At 39.4% G+C, this 15,447-nt stretch overlaps 1 protein-coding gene across 4 annotated transcripts in view; it reads left to right on the top strand.

The window, feature by feature from the left end:
* LOC108718301 overlaps window positions 1-15,447 on the top strand; it is a 51,333-nt gene that overhangs the window by 19,423 nt on the left and 16,463 nt on the right. For 3 of the 4 annotated variants that reach the window (XM_041565110.1, XM_041565109.1, XM_018266031.2), the window contains 2 exons: window positions 3,227-3,296; window positions 6,541-6,604. In XM_041565110.1, the coding sequence (XP_041421044.1) occupies window positions 3,227-3,296; window positions 6,541-6,604 (134 nt within the window). The remainder of the gene's footprint in view (window positions 1-3,226; window positions 3,297-6,540; window positions 6,605-15,447) is intronic. The other variant, XM_041565108.1, reaches the window with a different exon arrangement.

Here is a 15,447-nt window from a genome sequence, read left to right as displayed (position 1 = left end):
GATATAAACTGTACTGTTTATAAAAGCCACATTAGTATATTTCTAGGATTGTTATTTGTATTTTCAGAACAGTATTATGTTATATTACCTGTATACTAATTTACTTGTATAGAAGTCTATTTGTTTATTTAGTTTAGAAACTTTTACACGATGCACCAGTTCCCATGTGCAGGATTAAGAGAATGTTGTCTTTCAGCTCCCTGCAATAAATGGAATTACTTCTCTCTTACCCTACCCTCACACTCTGAATTCATTTTCATATGTGCAACACGTGTATCCCTTAATATCTTAGAATTAAAAATAAATAAATAATGAATGCATATTACAGAAGTGCTTAGAATAGCTCCCCTCATCAATTTTACATTCACTTATTTTAAAGGTTTACTTTTCCTTTAAGCAGCTGTTGATAAACTTCCCCGGGCAGTAGGCAGAGTAATGGAGTGCAAGCGCCGCCTGGTGAAACAGAATGGGCACTGCAGGTAATAGAAGCAAAAGCAAATTCAGTCATTAACTTTAGTGCAAGGGGTAAAGTTCCAGGGGAGAGATGGGGCTGCTGTGCTCTGAGTCTGCTACATTATTGTTTTTTATTTCATTTTTTAAATTGAGAGGTTTCCTGGGTTGGAGTGAAAGGTTAGTGACTATAGCCACCACGGGTACCCTTTGTTGGACAGCATAGCTATTCCCCCTGTACTAAGCACAATTCAGCAGGAACAGTCCCCTAAGTTTGCTCATAGTCTGTACAGAGAGATCCCATAAAACTATGGCAGCATAGGTATTCCCTGTACTAAGCACAATTCAGCAGGAACAGTCCCTAAGTTTGTTCATAGTCTGTACAGAGAGATCCCATAAAACTATGGCAGCATAGCTATTCCCCCTGTACTAAGCACAATTCAGCAGAAACAGTCCCTAAGTTTGCTCATAGTCTGTACAGAGAGATCCCATAAAACTATGGCAGCATAGGTATTCCCTGTACTAAGCATAATTCAGCAGGAACAGTCCCCTAAGTTTGCTCATAGTCTGTACAGAGAGATCCCATAAAACTATGACCGCATAGCTATTCCCCCTGTACTAAGCACAATTCAGCAGGAACAGTCCCTAAGTTTGTTCATAGTCTGTACAGAGAGATCCCATAAAACTATGGCAGCATAATTATTCCCCATGTACTAAGCACAATTCAGCAGGAACAGTCCCCTAAATTTGCTCATAGTCTGTACAGAGAGATCCCATAAAACTATGGCAGCATAGGTATTCCCCATGTACTAAGCACAATTCAGCAGGAACAGTCCCCTAAGTTTGCTCATAGTCTGTACAGAGAGATCCCATAAAACTATGGCAGCATAGGTATTCCCCATGTACTAAGCACAATTCAGCAGGAACAGTCCCCTAAATTTGCTCATAGTCTGTACAGAGAGATCCCATAAAACTATGGCAGCATAGGTATTCCCCATGTTCTAAGCACAATTCAGCAGGAACAGTCCCCTAAGTTTGCTCATAGTCTGTACAGAGAGATCCCATAAAACTATGGCAGCATAGGTATTCCCCATGTACTAAGCACAATTCAGCAGGAACAGTCCCCTAAGTTTGCTCATAGTCTGTACAGAGAGATCCCATAAAACTATGGCAGCATAGGTATTCCCCTGTACTAAGCACAATTCAGCAGGAACAGTCCCCTAAGTTTGCTCATAGTCTGTACAGAGAGATCCCATAAAACTATGGCACATAGGTATTCCCTGTACTAAGCACAATTCAGCAGGAACAGTCCCCTAAGTTTGCTCATAGTCTGTACAGAGACATCCCATAAAACTATGGCAGCATAGGTATTCCCTGTACTAAGAACAATTCAGCAGGAACAGTCCCCTAAGTTTGCTCATAGTCTGTACAGAGAGATCCCATAAAACTATGGCAGCATAGGTATTCCTCTGTACTAAGCACAATTCAGCAGGAACAGTCCCTAAGTTTGCTCATAGTCTGTACAGAGAGATCCCATAAAACTATGGCAGCATAGGTATCCCCTGTACTAAGCACAATTCAGCAGGAACAGTCCCTAAGTTTGCTCATAGTCTGTACAGAGAGATCCCATAAAACTATGGCAGCATAGGTATTCCCTGTACTAAGCACAATTCAGCAGGAACAGTCCCTAAGTTTGCTCATAGTCTGTACAGAGAGATCCCATAAAACTATGGCAACATAGGTATTCCCTGTACTAAGCACAATTCAGCAGGAACAGTCCCCTAAGTTTGCTCATAGTCTGTACAGAGAGATCCCATAAAACTATGGCAGCATAGGTATTCCCTGTACTAAGCACAATTCAGCAGGAACAGTCCCCTAAGTTTGCTCATAGTATGTACACAGAGATCCCATAAAACTATGGCAGCATAGGTATTCCCCTGTACTAAGCACAATTCAGCAGGAACAGCCCCCTAAATTTGCTTATAGTCTGTACAGAGAGATCCCATAAAACTATGGCAGCATAGGTATCCCCTGTACTAAGCACAATTCAGCAGGAACAGTCCCCTAAGTTTGCTCATAGTCTGTACAGAGAGATCTCATAAAACTATGGCACATAGGTATTCCCTGTACTAAGCACAACCATTAAGTGATGTGATTCACTTACATTCACTGTGATTTCAGAATTCATTACTGATCTTTGCACATAGGGGAACATTATAATGTACAGTCTGGGGGGGATGCACTTTACACATATGAGCCCAATCCTAGTGGACATTAACCAGTTATAGACCCAATGACTGTTTTGTGAAGCATTAACATCACTTCTCTGATTTTCTATCATAAACATATGTCCAGCAGAGGGCACTCTTGTATTAATGGAATTCCTGCTCTCAGCTCCCACTGACATACAAATGGAAAGGGCATTCGGCATAAAATACAGGTATAGGATCCATTCTTTGGAAATCCAGAAAGCTCCAAGTTATGGGAAACCTGTCTCCCATGGACTCCATTTTAATCAAATAATTCAAATGTTAAAAAATGATTTCGGAGGCAAAACCAGCCTATTGGGTTTATTTAATCTTTACATTGTTTTCTTTTAGACTTAAGGTATGAAGATCCAAATTACAGAAAGATCACCTATCGGGAAAACCCATGTCCTGAGTATTCTGTATAAGAGGTCCCATACCTGTACATATAGGTCTCCTTGGCTAGGCCTGACTGCTCTGTATGGGCAGCACTGACTATAATAAACTGACTGACTCTGCTTTCTCTGCAGCTCAACAAGACGCTCCGTTGATTTACACCAACATGAAAAGTCGGTCCAAGACTTGCAGCTGAAAAACGTGGTGAGTGCTGCGATTTACCTTTATAATATTCCATAGTCATCAATACACTGTCAGTCTAGAATCCCTGCCATAAAGCGAGACAGGGCTGCTGTTTTCTCCCCAGTCTGGCCAGTTATAAATGGAGCATTCAGCACACACCTTGGGCCCAAGAGCTGAAGCTCAGGATACAACAAAAGTGAAACACAGTAGTGACCCCTAGTGGTTCATTTGTAGAAAACCCATTTTATCTTTGCACCCTTTGCTGCTAGACCGATCAGTTCAATGGGTTTTTGAGTTATTTAGCTTTTTATTCAGCAGCTCTCCAGTTTGCAGTTTCAGCCATCTGGTTGCTAGGGTTCAAATGACCCTAGCAACCATGCATTGATTTGAATAAGAGACTGGAATATGAATAGGAGAGGCCTGAATAGAAAGATGAGTAATAATGCGTATAATACACGAGTGATACTCAGAGTTCCTTGTATAACTCAGCCTGCAGCCTTGTGCCTTTATATGGTCACAGAACAACCCCTCAGTGACTTCTAATATCCTTATCATTTACAGTAGGGGGTACATTATCCCTTATAATACATGAGTGATACTCAGAGTTCCCTGTATAACTCAGCCTGCAGCCTTGTGCCTTTATATGGTCACAGAACAACCCCTCAGTGACTTCTAATATCCTTATCATTTACAGTAGGGGGTACATTATCCCTTATAATACATGAGTGATACTCCGAGTTCCCTGTATAACTCAACCTGCAGCCTTGTGTCTTTATATGGTCACAGAACAACCCCTCAGTGACTTCTAATATCCTTATCATTTACAGTAGGGGGTACATTATCCCTTATAATACATGAGTGATACTCAGAGTTCCCTGTATAACTCAGCCTGCAGCCTTGTGCCTTTATATGGTCACAGAACAACCCCTCAGTGACTTCTAATATCCTTATCATTTACAGTAGGGGTACATTATCCCTTATAATACATGAGTGATACTCAGAGTTCCCTGTATAACTCAGCCTGCAGCCTTGTGCCTTTATATGGTCACAGAACAACCCCTCAGTGACTTCTAATATCCTTATCATTTACAGTAGGGGGTACATTATCCCTTATAATACATGAGTGATACTCAGAGTTCCCTGTATAACTCAGCCTGCAGCCTTGTGCCTTTATATGGTCACAGAACAACCCCTCAGTGACTTCTAATATCCTTATCATTTACAGTAGGGGGTACATTATCCCTTATAATACATGAGTGATACTCCGAGTTCCCTGTATAACTCAACCTGCAGCCTTGTGTCTTTATATGGTCACAGAACAACCCCTCAGTGACTTCTAATATCCTTATCATTTACAGTAGGGGGTACATTATCCCTTATAATACATGAGTGATACTCAGAGTTCCCTGTATAACTCAGCCTGCAGCCTTGTGCCTTTATATGGTCACAGAACAACCCCTCAGTGACTTCTAATATCCTTATCATTTACAGTAGGGGTACATTATCCCTTATAATACATGAGTGATACTCAGAGTTCCCTGTATAACTCAGCCTGCAGCCTTGTGCCTTTATATGGTCACAGAACAACCCCTCAGTGACTTCTAATATCCTTATCATTTACAGTAGGGGGTACATTATCCCTTATAATACATGAGTGATACTCAGAGTTCCCTGTATAACTCAGCCTGCAGCCTTGTGCCTTTATATGGTCACAGAACAACCCCTCAGTGACTTCTAATATCCTTATCATTTACAGTAGGGGGTACATTATCCCTTATAATACATGAGTGATACTCAGAGTTCCCTGTATAACTCAGCCTGCAGCCTTGTGCCTTTATATGGTCACAGAACAACCCCTCAGTGACTTCTAATATCCTTATATGATGTAATGCTGCTCTTCAGTGAAACCAATGTAAAGTCATACACTGCACCACCGGTTCCCCCTCCTGAGGGGTTTCCAAGCCGCCATAACAAGCTGCTATTAGATTAAAGGGAAAGCGCAGAGGGCCATGGAATAATGTATTATATTTCATCTCCCAGTTTATCCATATGGAGCACATTGGTTACCCAGGGCAGAGTGGCTCTAATCTGAGTTTATGAATTATCGCATCTAAAGTGACTTTAAAAGCCCCCTGCGGGCAGATCCATTTATTTTGTCTCCCACTGTAGACGTATCTGCTCGGGAGGTCGGCCCATAATGGCTCCTGCAAAAACAAATTTCATAAACTGTTCTGCGTCTAATCAATGTCAGTTGCAGGATGTGCTGTTTGGGGAGAAGAGGGCTGAGTTTAAAGTGGAAAAGGTCTCAGTGAAAATCTCAGCACTTTGTGTTGTGCTTCTTCCTTAAAGGATAAGTAAACCTTTAAAGTAAGTGAATGTAAAACTAATAAGGGGGCTGGTCAGACTGGTGGGGGAAATGACCAGCAGGTGGCGCTGTTGTAACACAATTCATTCATATTAACAGTACATGTATCCCTTAATATCTTGGGATTAAAAGAAAATAAATAATGAATGTACATTGCAGAAGTGCTTAGAATAGCCCCTCATCAATTTTATATTCACTTATTTCAAAGGGTTATTTATCCTTTAAGAAAGAAAATGTAATTTATTTCTGCTTTTGGATTCATAAAAATCAATCTGTCGTCAGCTTGTTATCGGGACCCATGGCGAATTCTGTTACTGGGACCACAGCAAATTTAATTTAAAGGCCTCGAGACAACGGTTAGTTGACTGTTTCTCCTACAGGTATGGCATCCGTTATCCGGAAACCCATTATCCAGAAAGCACCAAATTACAGAAAGTCCGTCTCCCATAGACTCCGTTTTATCCAAATAATCCAAATTTTAAAAATGATTCCCTTTTTCTGTGTAATAATAAAACAGTCGCTTGTACTTGATCCCAACTAAGATATAATTAATCCTTATTGAAATCAAAGACCGTCTATTGGGTTTATTTAATGTTTATATGATTTTCTTCTAGACTTAAGGTATGAAGATCCAAATTACAGAAAGATCTGATATCCGGAAAACCCCAGGTCCCGAGCATTCTGGATAACAGGTCCCATACCTGTACTATATATTGAAATTGAGCATTAGTTAGGGCCTTTTTGGGCCCTCTGTTTCCTCTGTAGTTGCACCTCTGTGTGTCTTGTTCATATATTTGCTCTTCACAAACCTTCAGTCTTTCTCTACACTCCTTATTTTAATAAAGTTGCATTTGTTCATGACATTGTCAGCAGTGAAATCTGATTCGATTCTGTTTGCAGGTCAAGCGAGGCACCGCCAAAATCCCTGAACCACCAGAATCACAAAACAGAGCTGTTCCTACAGGTAACACTTGTATTTTTGTTATTATTGTTCCCATTAGTGGATCATCCGTCTCATTATTAATATTAATCACTGAAATAATAAGTAAGAGATTTATAATCCGGGCAGGGGGAAATAGCAAATTATATGTTTCTTACTTGATCTAGCATATTTATGTTTATTAAAACAAATAATCAATTATTGCAATTATTATATTTATATATCCAAATAACAAATAGAAAGTAGGAATATATTCAACAGAGGTAAAGCTTAAAGGGGTTGTTCACCTTTAAATTTACTTCTACTATGATTTTGGTTGCCGGGGTCAGTGACCTCCAGCAACTGGGTAGCATTTTCACTTGCAGCCGTCTAAGAAGCATAATAGGAAGGGTAATAAAACGATAACCAATTGGAATTTGCTTAAAATAGCATCTATAACATATTAAAAGTTGGGGGCAGATTTACTAAGCTCGAGGGAATAATTCAAATGGAAAAAAATTTGAATTTTGAAGTATTTTTTTTTTGGGTACTTCGACCATCGAATGGGTCAAATTCAATCAAATTCGATCGAACCGAATGATTTGAACAATTCGAAGCCCATAGGCTGTGTTTTTTGATCCAATAAAAGTCCTTCGATCGATTTTCGGTTTTATTGTTCAATTTTTTTTGTTCGATCGAAGTATTTGTGGTAAATCCTTCGAATTCGATATTCGAAGGATTTTTACTTCAAGGGTTTTTTACCCCTCGAATTTCGGCCCTTGATAAATCTGCCCCTAACTGTTTCTGAACTTCCCCTTTAATTCATTTATGTACAGTCAGGGAAAGGGTCACATGGACATAATTCAAGGAAAAACTCTTAAGGGTTGAATTGAGCTCTCAAATTTAACGAGTTATCCAAATTCGATTTGAGATTTTCTAAAAAATTAGATTTTTGAAATTTATCGAAGAATTCAAATTCGACTATTCGCCACCTAAAACCTGCCAAATTGCTGTTTAAAGTGGTTCATCTTTGAGATAACTGTAAATATGGTGCAAAGAGAGATATTCTGAGACAATTTGCAATTGATTTTTATTTTTTATTATTTGTGGCTTTTGAGTTATTTAGCTTTTTATTCAGTAGCTCTTCAATTTGCATCTTAAGCAATCTGGTAACTAGGGTCCAAATTCCCCTAGCAACACTGCATTGATTTCAATAAGAGACTGGAATATGAATAGGAGAGGCCTGAATAGAAAGATGAGTAATAGTAACAAGAACAATACATTTTTAGAAGAGGTCAGCGACCCCCATTTGAAAGCTGCAAAGAGTCAGAAGAAAAAGGCAAATAACTATAAAACTATATAAAAAATAAATAATGAAAAACATTTGAAAAGTTGCTTAGAACTGTCCATTCTATAAAATAATAAGTTACCGTAAAGTTGAACCACCCCTTTAAGTGGGAGAGGTCCGGAGATCAATTTTGTAACCGTTCTGACATTCAATTTTTTTTTTCAGAGAAAAAACTCGAATTTAGTTTTCGGGTCGTTTCAATTCGTCTGACTTGAAAAATTTTGATTTTATTAATAAATTTCCATTATGGGAGTTTAAAAAAAACTCACGTGAATTCTAAATTCGACCCATGATAAATGAGCCTCTAGGAGTTATATATTGTGTGGCTGGTAATGAATGGGTTACGCACCCTTCACCTTCTAACCATGTGCTCCTCCCATTTTTCAAAATGGGTGGCACATTGCCGGGTGCATAGGGAGCACAGCTCCACCACAACCACCTTCTAAATCTGTGAGCTGGAACCATATCTAGGCGCAAATGTAATTGGCCGTTCCCCAGTAGGGTGGTTTTTTCTCTGTGGATTTTAAGCTATTTTTGTGAATAGGCCAAAATTCGATTCGAATTTGAAAAACATTTGACTATATCGAAATTTATCATGTAAAAAAAACTCCCATCACCTCAAAATTCGAACCCTTGATAAATCTGCCCCTTAGTGTCAGTTATATTTATCCAATCGTGTTTAATATAATAACGTAGCAGTTCAGGATGAAAAAGGAGACATCAAGGTTGTCCCATGAGCCTTTTTTGCCCAAGTGAAATCTCTCTGTTATTTGATCAAATTAATTTATCTGCCTGTAGTTCAACAGCTTCAGGGAAGGAATTGTGTCTATTGTATACACTAAAAAAATGACTGATTAACCACATTTGGTTTTTCAAGCAAATATTTCCACTTTTTCTTTTTTTTTTTTTTTTTACACTAGAGGGCACATTTACTTAGCTTCAGTGAAGGATTAGAATAAAAAATACTTCGAATTTCGAAGTATTTTTTTGGCTACTTCGACCTTCGAGTTCGAATGGAACGATTCGAACTAAAAATCGTTGATAATTCGACCATTCGAAAGTCGAAGTACTGTCTCTTTAAAAAAAACTTCGACCACCTACTTCGCCACCTAAAACCTACCGAGCACCAATGTTAGCCTATGGGGAAGGTCCCCATAGGCTTTCCTAGCTTTTTTTGATTGAAGGAAAATCGTTCGATTGACGGATTAAAATCCTTTCGAATCGTTCGATTTTTCCTTCAAAGTAAATGCGGTAAATACTTTGACTTCGATATTCAAAGTCGAAGGATTTTATATCGAGGGTTATTTAACCCTCGATATTCGACCAATAGTAAATGTGCCCCTTAAATTACATTTGGGGATTAGTCTTTGTAATTGAAGCAATGAGTTCCTTATTTTCCACTTTTCATTGCTCTTCATTTCTGCTTTACAGCACTTATGTATTCATATGTCTTATGCAATGAAATTCTTAAGTCAGCGGTGACTGGAAATTAGGCATTAGGGCCACATCATCCCCAGCCGTGAATAAAACTGTCAGTTTTATGAGTCAAATGCCATCTTATTTGCAGACTAATGTTAGTTGTTTGGCTGTGGATCCTCAGCAGCTGTCGGACTGTAATTCATTCACCCTGTGACTCTTTGCTTTATTGTGGGTGTGATGAGAAATGACAGGGTTCTGGCAATACAAAGGGTCTGTTTCTTGGCTCCTCGCTCAAATATACGAGTGCAAACAGGATCCTCGGCTTGTACGTGTCCATTAACAGCAACTCGCTTTTATTCGCTGCTACGTCTGCAGCTAATCATTCCGGTTTCTTATAAATCTGCTGATGCAGAAACGATAGAAACAAATTGCTGCGTTAATTGGCATGAAATTAGGAATGTGTGGCACAGTACTGGGCAAATGTCCGACAGTCCTGTATCAAATCAATAATATCAGCATTGCATTTAAAATTTAGTTTTTTTTAATTTGTGAGCAACAGAATGTGATTGTACTTTTCAGACCAACTGCAATGCCGTGACGTGTCCAAAACTGCCCCCCGAGGAACCCAAAGATGCATTTCATGGTTTCAGAGATGTCAATCTTCCCTTTGTTGGGGTGGAGGCTCCTGCATAGATAAAACTGGCTTGGGCGGAGGTGGGGGCGTGGCTAGGGCACAATGGGGTGTGGTTAGGGCATAATGGGGAGTGGTTAAGGCATAATGGGGGAGTGGTAGGGCGTTGCTGAAGCATGGTCAAAAATCTTCCCTAAACCTACAGGAACTTGGGGCAGTAATGTCAATATTGGCCAATATCTAGCACAGGAGTCCTGATGAGAACAATTATGATTTGGGGCACTTTTAACATTTTTTGGCATTTATATTTTAACCCTCTAACTGCCAGCTTCTTAGCGTGTTGCATTCCTGGCCAAAGTTAATGAAGATTCTACATTTCCCCATTTAAATAAACGTGCTGGGGAGCCAGAGAGGGTGAGAGATTTAAAAGTGTTCCGTCTCCTAATAAAAGAAGAAAAAAATCGTTTATTTCATGTACTTCCCTTAACGCTCAATTTAACAGAATTATGAAGCAAGGAATCTCAATATTCCCATTGCGGTGCCAAATTTGCTGGCAGCGTTTTAAATAAGCTGAATAATGTGTAATTCATGCCTCGTGCCTCCAGTTTCATGAGCCTGAAACACTCTGCAGTGGAACTGGGGAATCATTTTACCAAAATGTAACAAATATAGGCGTTCAATGTTAAAGAGATACTACTGTACACTGGCCATACGAGTGGCATCAGTCTCAGTCCCTGATCAATAGCTGATGGGAGGGATATAAGGAGTTAACCACCATTACTGTCAGGGAAGGGATTTGTCTCCCATAGGCTTACGGTAGTGATTGTGGTGTAGCTCCTATTTCCTAGGGACTGATAAATGTATTCACCATTTATAGTGTTTGGCTATTTAAAGGGATGCTGTCATGGGAAAAGTGTGTTTTTAATAGTTAATAGTGCTGCTCCAGCAGATTGCTGCACTGACATCCATTTTTCAAAAGAGCAAACTGATTTTTTTTTATATTTCATTTTGAAATCTGACATGGAGCTCAACATATTTTCAATTTACCAGGTGCCCCCCTTCACGTGACTTGTGCTCTGATAAGCTTTAGTCACTGCTGCACTGGAGTGACATCATCCCTCTCCCTTCCCCCCAGCAGACCATCAACAGAACAATGGGAAGGTAACCAGATAACAGCTGCCTGGTAGATATAAGAATAGCACTCCATAATAAAAATCCAGGTCCCACTGAGACACATTCAGTTACATTGAGTAGGAGAAACAACAGCCTGCCAGAAAGCAGCTCCATCCTCTTTCTAAAAGCACATGACCAGGCAAAATGACCTGAGAAGCACCTACACACCAATATTACAACTAAATACACTTGCTGGTTCAGGAATGACATTTTATATTGTACATTGAATTATTTGCAGTGTAAACAGTGTCATTTAGAAATAAAAGCTACACCATAAAAATCATGACAGAATCCCTTTAAGAGACTCCATTTCCTGGGCCAAAGCATGACCCCTAATTATCCCAGGTTTAGCCAATAGGTGACAGTGTGTTATAATATATAAGCTGGGCACACGTCCCCTTACCTGAGCAGGCAGGAGGGTTGCACTTGGAACCTAGACAGGTCAGGTCTAGCTAGTGATTGGCTACTCACTTTAATAGGTCACTCTAGTAGTGATAGTCAAGGCTATTTATCTGAGCATCTGATGCTCCACCGAGGAGTGTTGAGTGGAATAAGGACCCCAGAATAAGGGACTAAATAAAAAAAATATCCTTCTTGATATCCATTCACTATACATTTCCATTGGTTTTATCTGTAATCTAATAGATATTGAAACCAGAGCTGGGAGTGCAGTGAATATAAAGAGCCAGACAGCTGCTGCTTTTAATAGCAACTACATTAAAGGGTCCTGTGTGGAAAATGCAAAAACAAGTTCACTGCCCCCATTTGTTGCACTTTGCCCATTACAGAGCGTTATATTTTTTTTATACAACAGACAAGACTTTCAGCAGTGCAGGGAAGCGATATGGATCTAAGGAGAGATAGGGGAGCAGGGGACTAACTGACTCAAACTGCCTGCCTAGAACAATTGGACATACTGTTTTATTATCTATTTTAATACTGGCAATACTTTTGGCTTTGGAGAAGGCAGAACAAAGCAAGAAGCATGGGGACATTAAAAAAAGGCATGTGAAATTCTGATTATTTGGTGTGGGTAAGGGAATGCTTTTGCTCTTCAGTAATCTCATGTGTTATTATGTGTGGGGTTAAAGTGTTTGTTCATTTTATGCATTGCCCTTACTGGAAATTGTAATGTTAATGTGCCCATAATCCATTTTTTCCAGTAATCTGCCTGGTAGATCTGGGGTTAATATGCTCATAATCCATTTTTGCAATGATCTGACTGGCATATCTGGGGTTAATTTGATCAATCTATTTCTGCACTGATCTTATTGACATGTCTGGAGTGAATGTGTTCTAATCTACTTTCTGCAGTGATGTTACTGGTATATCTGGGGTTTATATGCTCATTATCAACTTGTGCATGCCTGGGGCTTATATCTATTAGCTGCAGTGATTTTTCTGGGGTTAATAATCAAAATGTCCATTTCTCACTGGGTTCTGTGCTTACCACTGGTCCTCAGGCAGGTGCTAATAACGGGACTGACCTTCACCCCCTGCCGACACTGCATGTCCTGCTTGTTGCTTGAATGAGCACTTTGGGGTACAACGCTTGCAACTGATAATGTGCAATTAATGTATATTGAAAAGTTGCTTAGAGTTATATTTTCCTTCATTTGGCAAAAACATGGTTTTGAACGGAGTTCCACTTTAAACAGCTCTGGTTTGAGCAATTGTTGGATCAACATAGACACTTTCCAAGAAGAGCAAAGAAATAGATTCAGTGTCCTCAGGTCTCTTGTCTGAAAAAGGTCAAAGGTTGATGGGCTCTATAAGAATATCTATTATGTGCCGTTTCTTTATTCATCAATGGGTTCTGTATTATGCAGGTCAGAATTCAAGCTGAATAGATTCCTTGGTTTATCAGAGCACAAGTCAGATGACTGTGGGCACCTGGGAAAATGACAATATGTCTAGTCCCATGTCAGATTTCACAATTAAATATAAAAAAATCTGTTTGCTCTTTTGAAAAACAGATTTCAGTGCAAAAGTCTGCTGGAGCAGCACTATTAAGTGAATTTAACACTCTATGCTCTGACTGTTGGCAACATTCTCATTTGACTTGGAAACGCCTTCCAGAAGAGCAGAGTAGAAAAGATATACGCAATACAAGGGGCTGCTGTATGAGGCTGGAGGAACAGGGGTTGAGAATTGTCTCACAAAGCTCCATATCCTCTTGTGGATGATCCAAATCTTACATTTAATGGGATGTTTGGGGTGCAGGGCACCCTATCAGTTGCTAGAAATGTTCCTGCTTTCAGCATTTCTAGAGGAAGCCTTCTATTACTAATTACGATATCAGGAGATCTTGGCGTGCCCTGGCTTGTCCAGAAAGATCCACAACTTTAGGAAAAAACAGGTTTTGGCACTTGAGCAAACGCTTTGATGTAGGAAAATGGAAACCGCAAGGACATTCAATAAGTGGCTTTCCCATTGGTGCCAAGAATGTGTCGGGCAGCCTGCCTTCCCAGATCCCTGTATTTATAACATTATGCTGATTAATGGCTCAGCGTTTATAGTGTTCACTGTTTAAATAAGCGGGTAAGGGATAGGATATGCTGGGAGTAAGTACGTCCCTTTTATAAAGGTTCAGTGCTATGGCAATGAAAGGTCTAGTCCCAGCTGGGTGCTTATTTGCCATTGTCTGCCCAGAGAACCCAAATTAACTTGTTCCACCCCATTGTGCCTTGCTAAAGAGGCAGTATACCTTCTTGTTCAACAGGAGTGCAATAAATAAGCATGTACTTTTTGCCCTATCATTTGTAAGCCAAAACAGTCACAACAAAAGGGTGAAGAGAGGGAGTTGTTTATATCAACATCAAGTGGAAGGGGACAGGTACAGTGCAGGTCAGACAGTCAAGAGGGAATCCTTGCCTCCGGTGCCAATAACGTTGATCCAGTTCTGCCCAACTGTCCCTATTTAATGAAAGACCATCCTGATTAATAACCTCAAAAAAAGGAGCAGGAGCCACTATAAAGTGTGTTGGTTTCATATCAGATCAGGGGCATGGCTGGGAGTGAAGTATGGCTAGTGGGTGTGGCCTAAACTGTCTTGCTTATCCAATCAGGAATGCTGAGGGGTATACGATTGAATAGATCAGGAATTAAAAAAAAAAAAAAGTACATTAATTATTTATTTTCTTTTAATTCCAAGATATTAAGGGATACATGTACTGTTAATATGAATGAATTTTGTTACAACAGCTCCACCTGCTGGTCATTTTCCCACCAGTCTGACCAGCAAGTAGTCAAGGAAGTTGTCAGGAGAAAGAAAGAGGCTGATGTTCTTCTGCTTAGGAAAGATGTGAGAAAAGTTTCTAATTTTATTCCTAAGCAGAAGAACATCAGCCTCTTTCTTTCTCCTGACAACTTCCTTGACTACTTGCTGGTCAGACTGGTGGGAAAATGACCAGCAGGTGGCGCTGTTGTAACAAAATTCATTCATATTAACAGTACATGTATCCCTTAATATCTTGGAATTAAAAGAAAATAAATAATGAATGTACATTGCAGAAGTGCTTAGAATAACATCCTCATCAATTTTACATTCACTTATTTTTAAGGTTTACTTATCCTTTAAAGGGGTTGTTTACCTTTAAATTAACTGTTAGTAGGATGTAGAGAGGGATATTCTGAGACAATTTGCAATTGGTTTTCATTTTTTATTATTTAAGGTTTTTGAGTTATTTTGCTTTTTATTCAACCGCTCTCCAGTCTCCAAATTCTAATGAGGGTCACTGACCCCATCTAAAAAAAAACGCTCTGTAAGGCTACACATGTATTGTTATTGCTACTTTCTATTACTAATCTTTCTATTCAGGCCTCTCCTATTCATATTCCAGTCTCTTATTCATATCTGTGCATGGTTGCTAGGGGAATTTGGAGACTGGAGAGCTGCTGAATAAAAAGCTAAATAACTCAAAAACCTTAAATAATAAAAAATGAAAACCAATTGCAAATTGTCTCAGCATATCACTCTCTACATCATACTAAAAATTAATTTAAAGGTAAACAACCCCTTTAAAGGTGAACCCATTAGTGATGAGCAAATTGTTTCGCCAGGTTTCTCCGTGAAAAAGACGCCCATAGACAATGGGAAAAAAAATTGTGTCAAATTTATCACTGGGACGTTTGGGCATTTAATTGCAAAAGTTTCTAGAATTTAAACTGGCGAAAATAAACAGCAAAACCATCATCTCAATCCAAAAGTGATCAAACGTAATAAAAATAAATCTGTTGCCGGGAATAAACGTGGAAGCCATTTACCAGAGCCAATGAAGCAAAGAAATAGGCTTTTATTTGAGAGAAGACGTTTCA

Source organism: Xenopus laevis, chromosome 5S (assembly GCF_017654675.1).
Source record: "Xenopus laevis strain J_2021 chromosome 5S, Xenopus_laevis_v10.1, whole genome shotgun sequence".
Taxonomy (NCBI): Eukaryota; Metazoa; Chordata; class Amphibia; order Anura; family Pipidae; genus Xenopus; species Xenopus laevis.
Note: the sequence above shows the minus strand (reverse complement) of the source record. Positions and strands in the feature narration are given on the sequence as shown.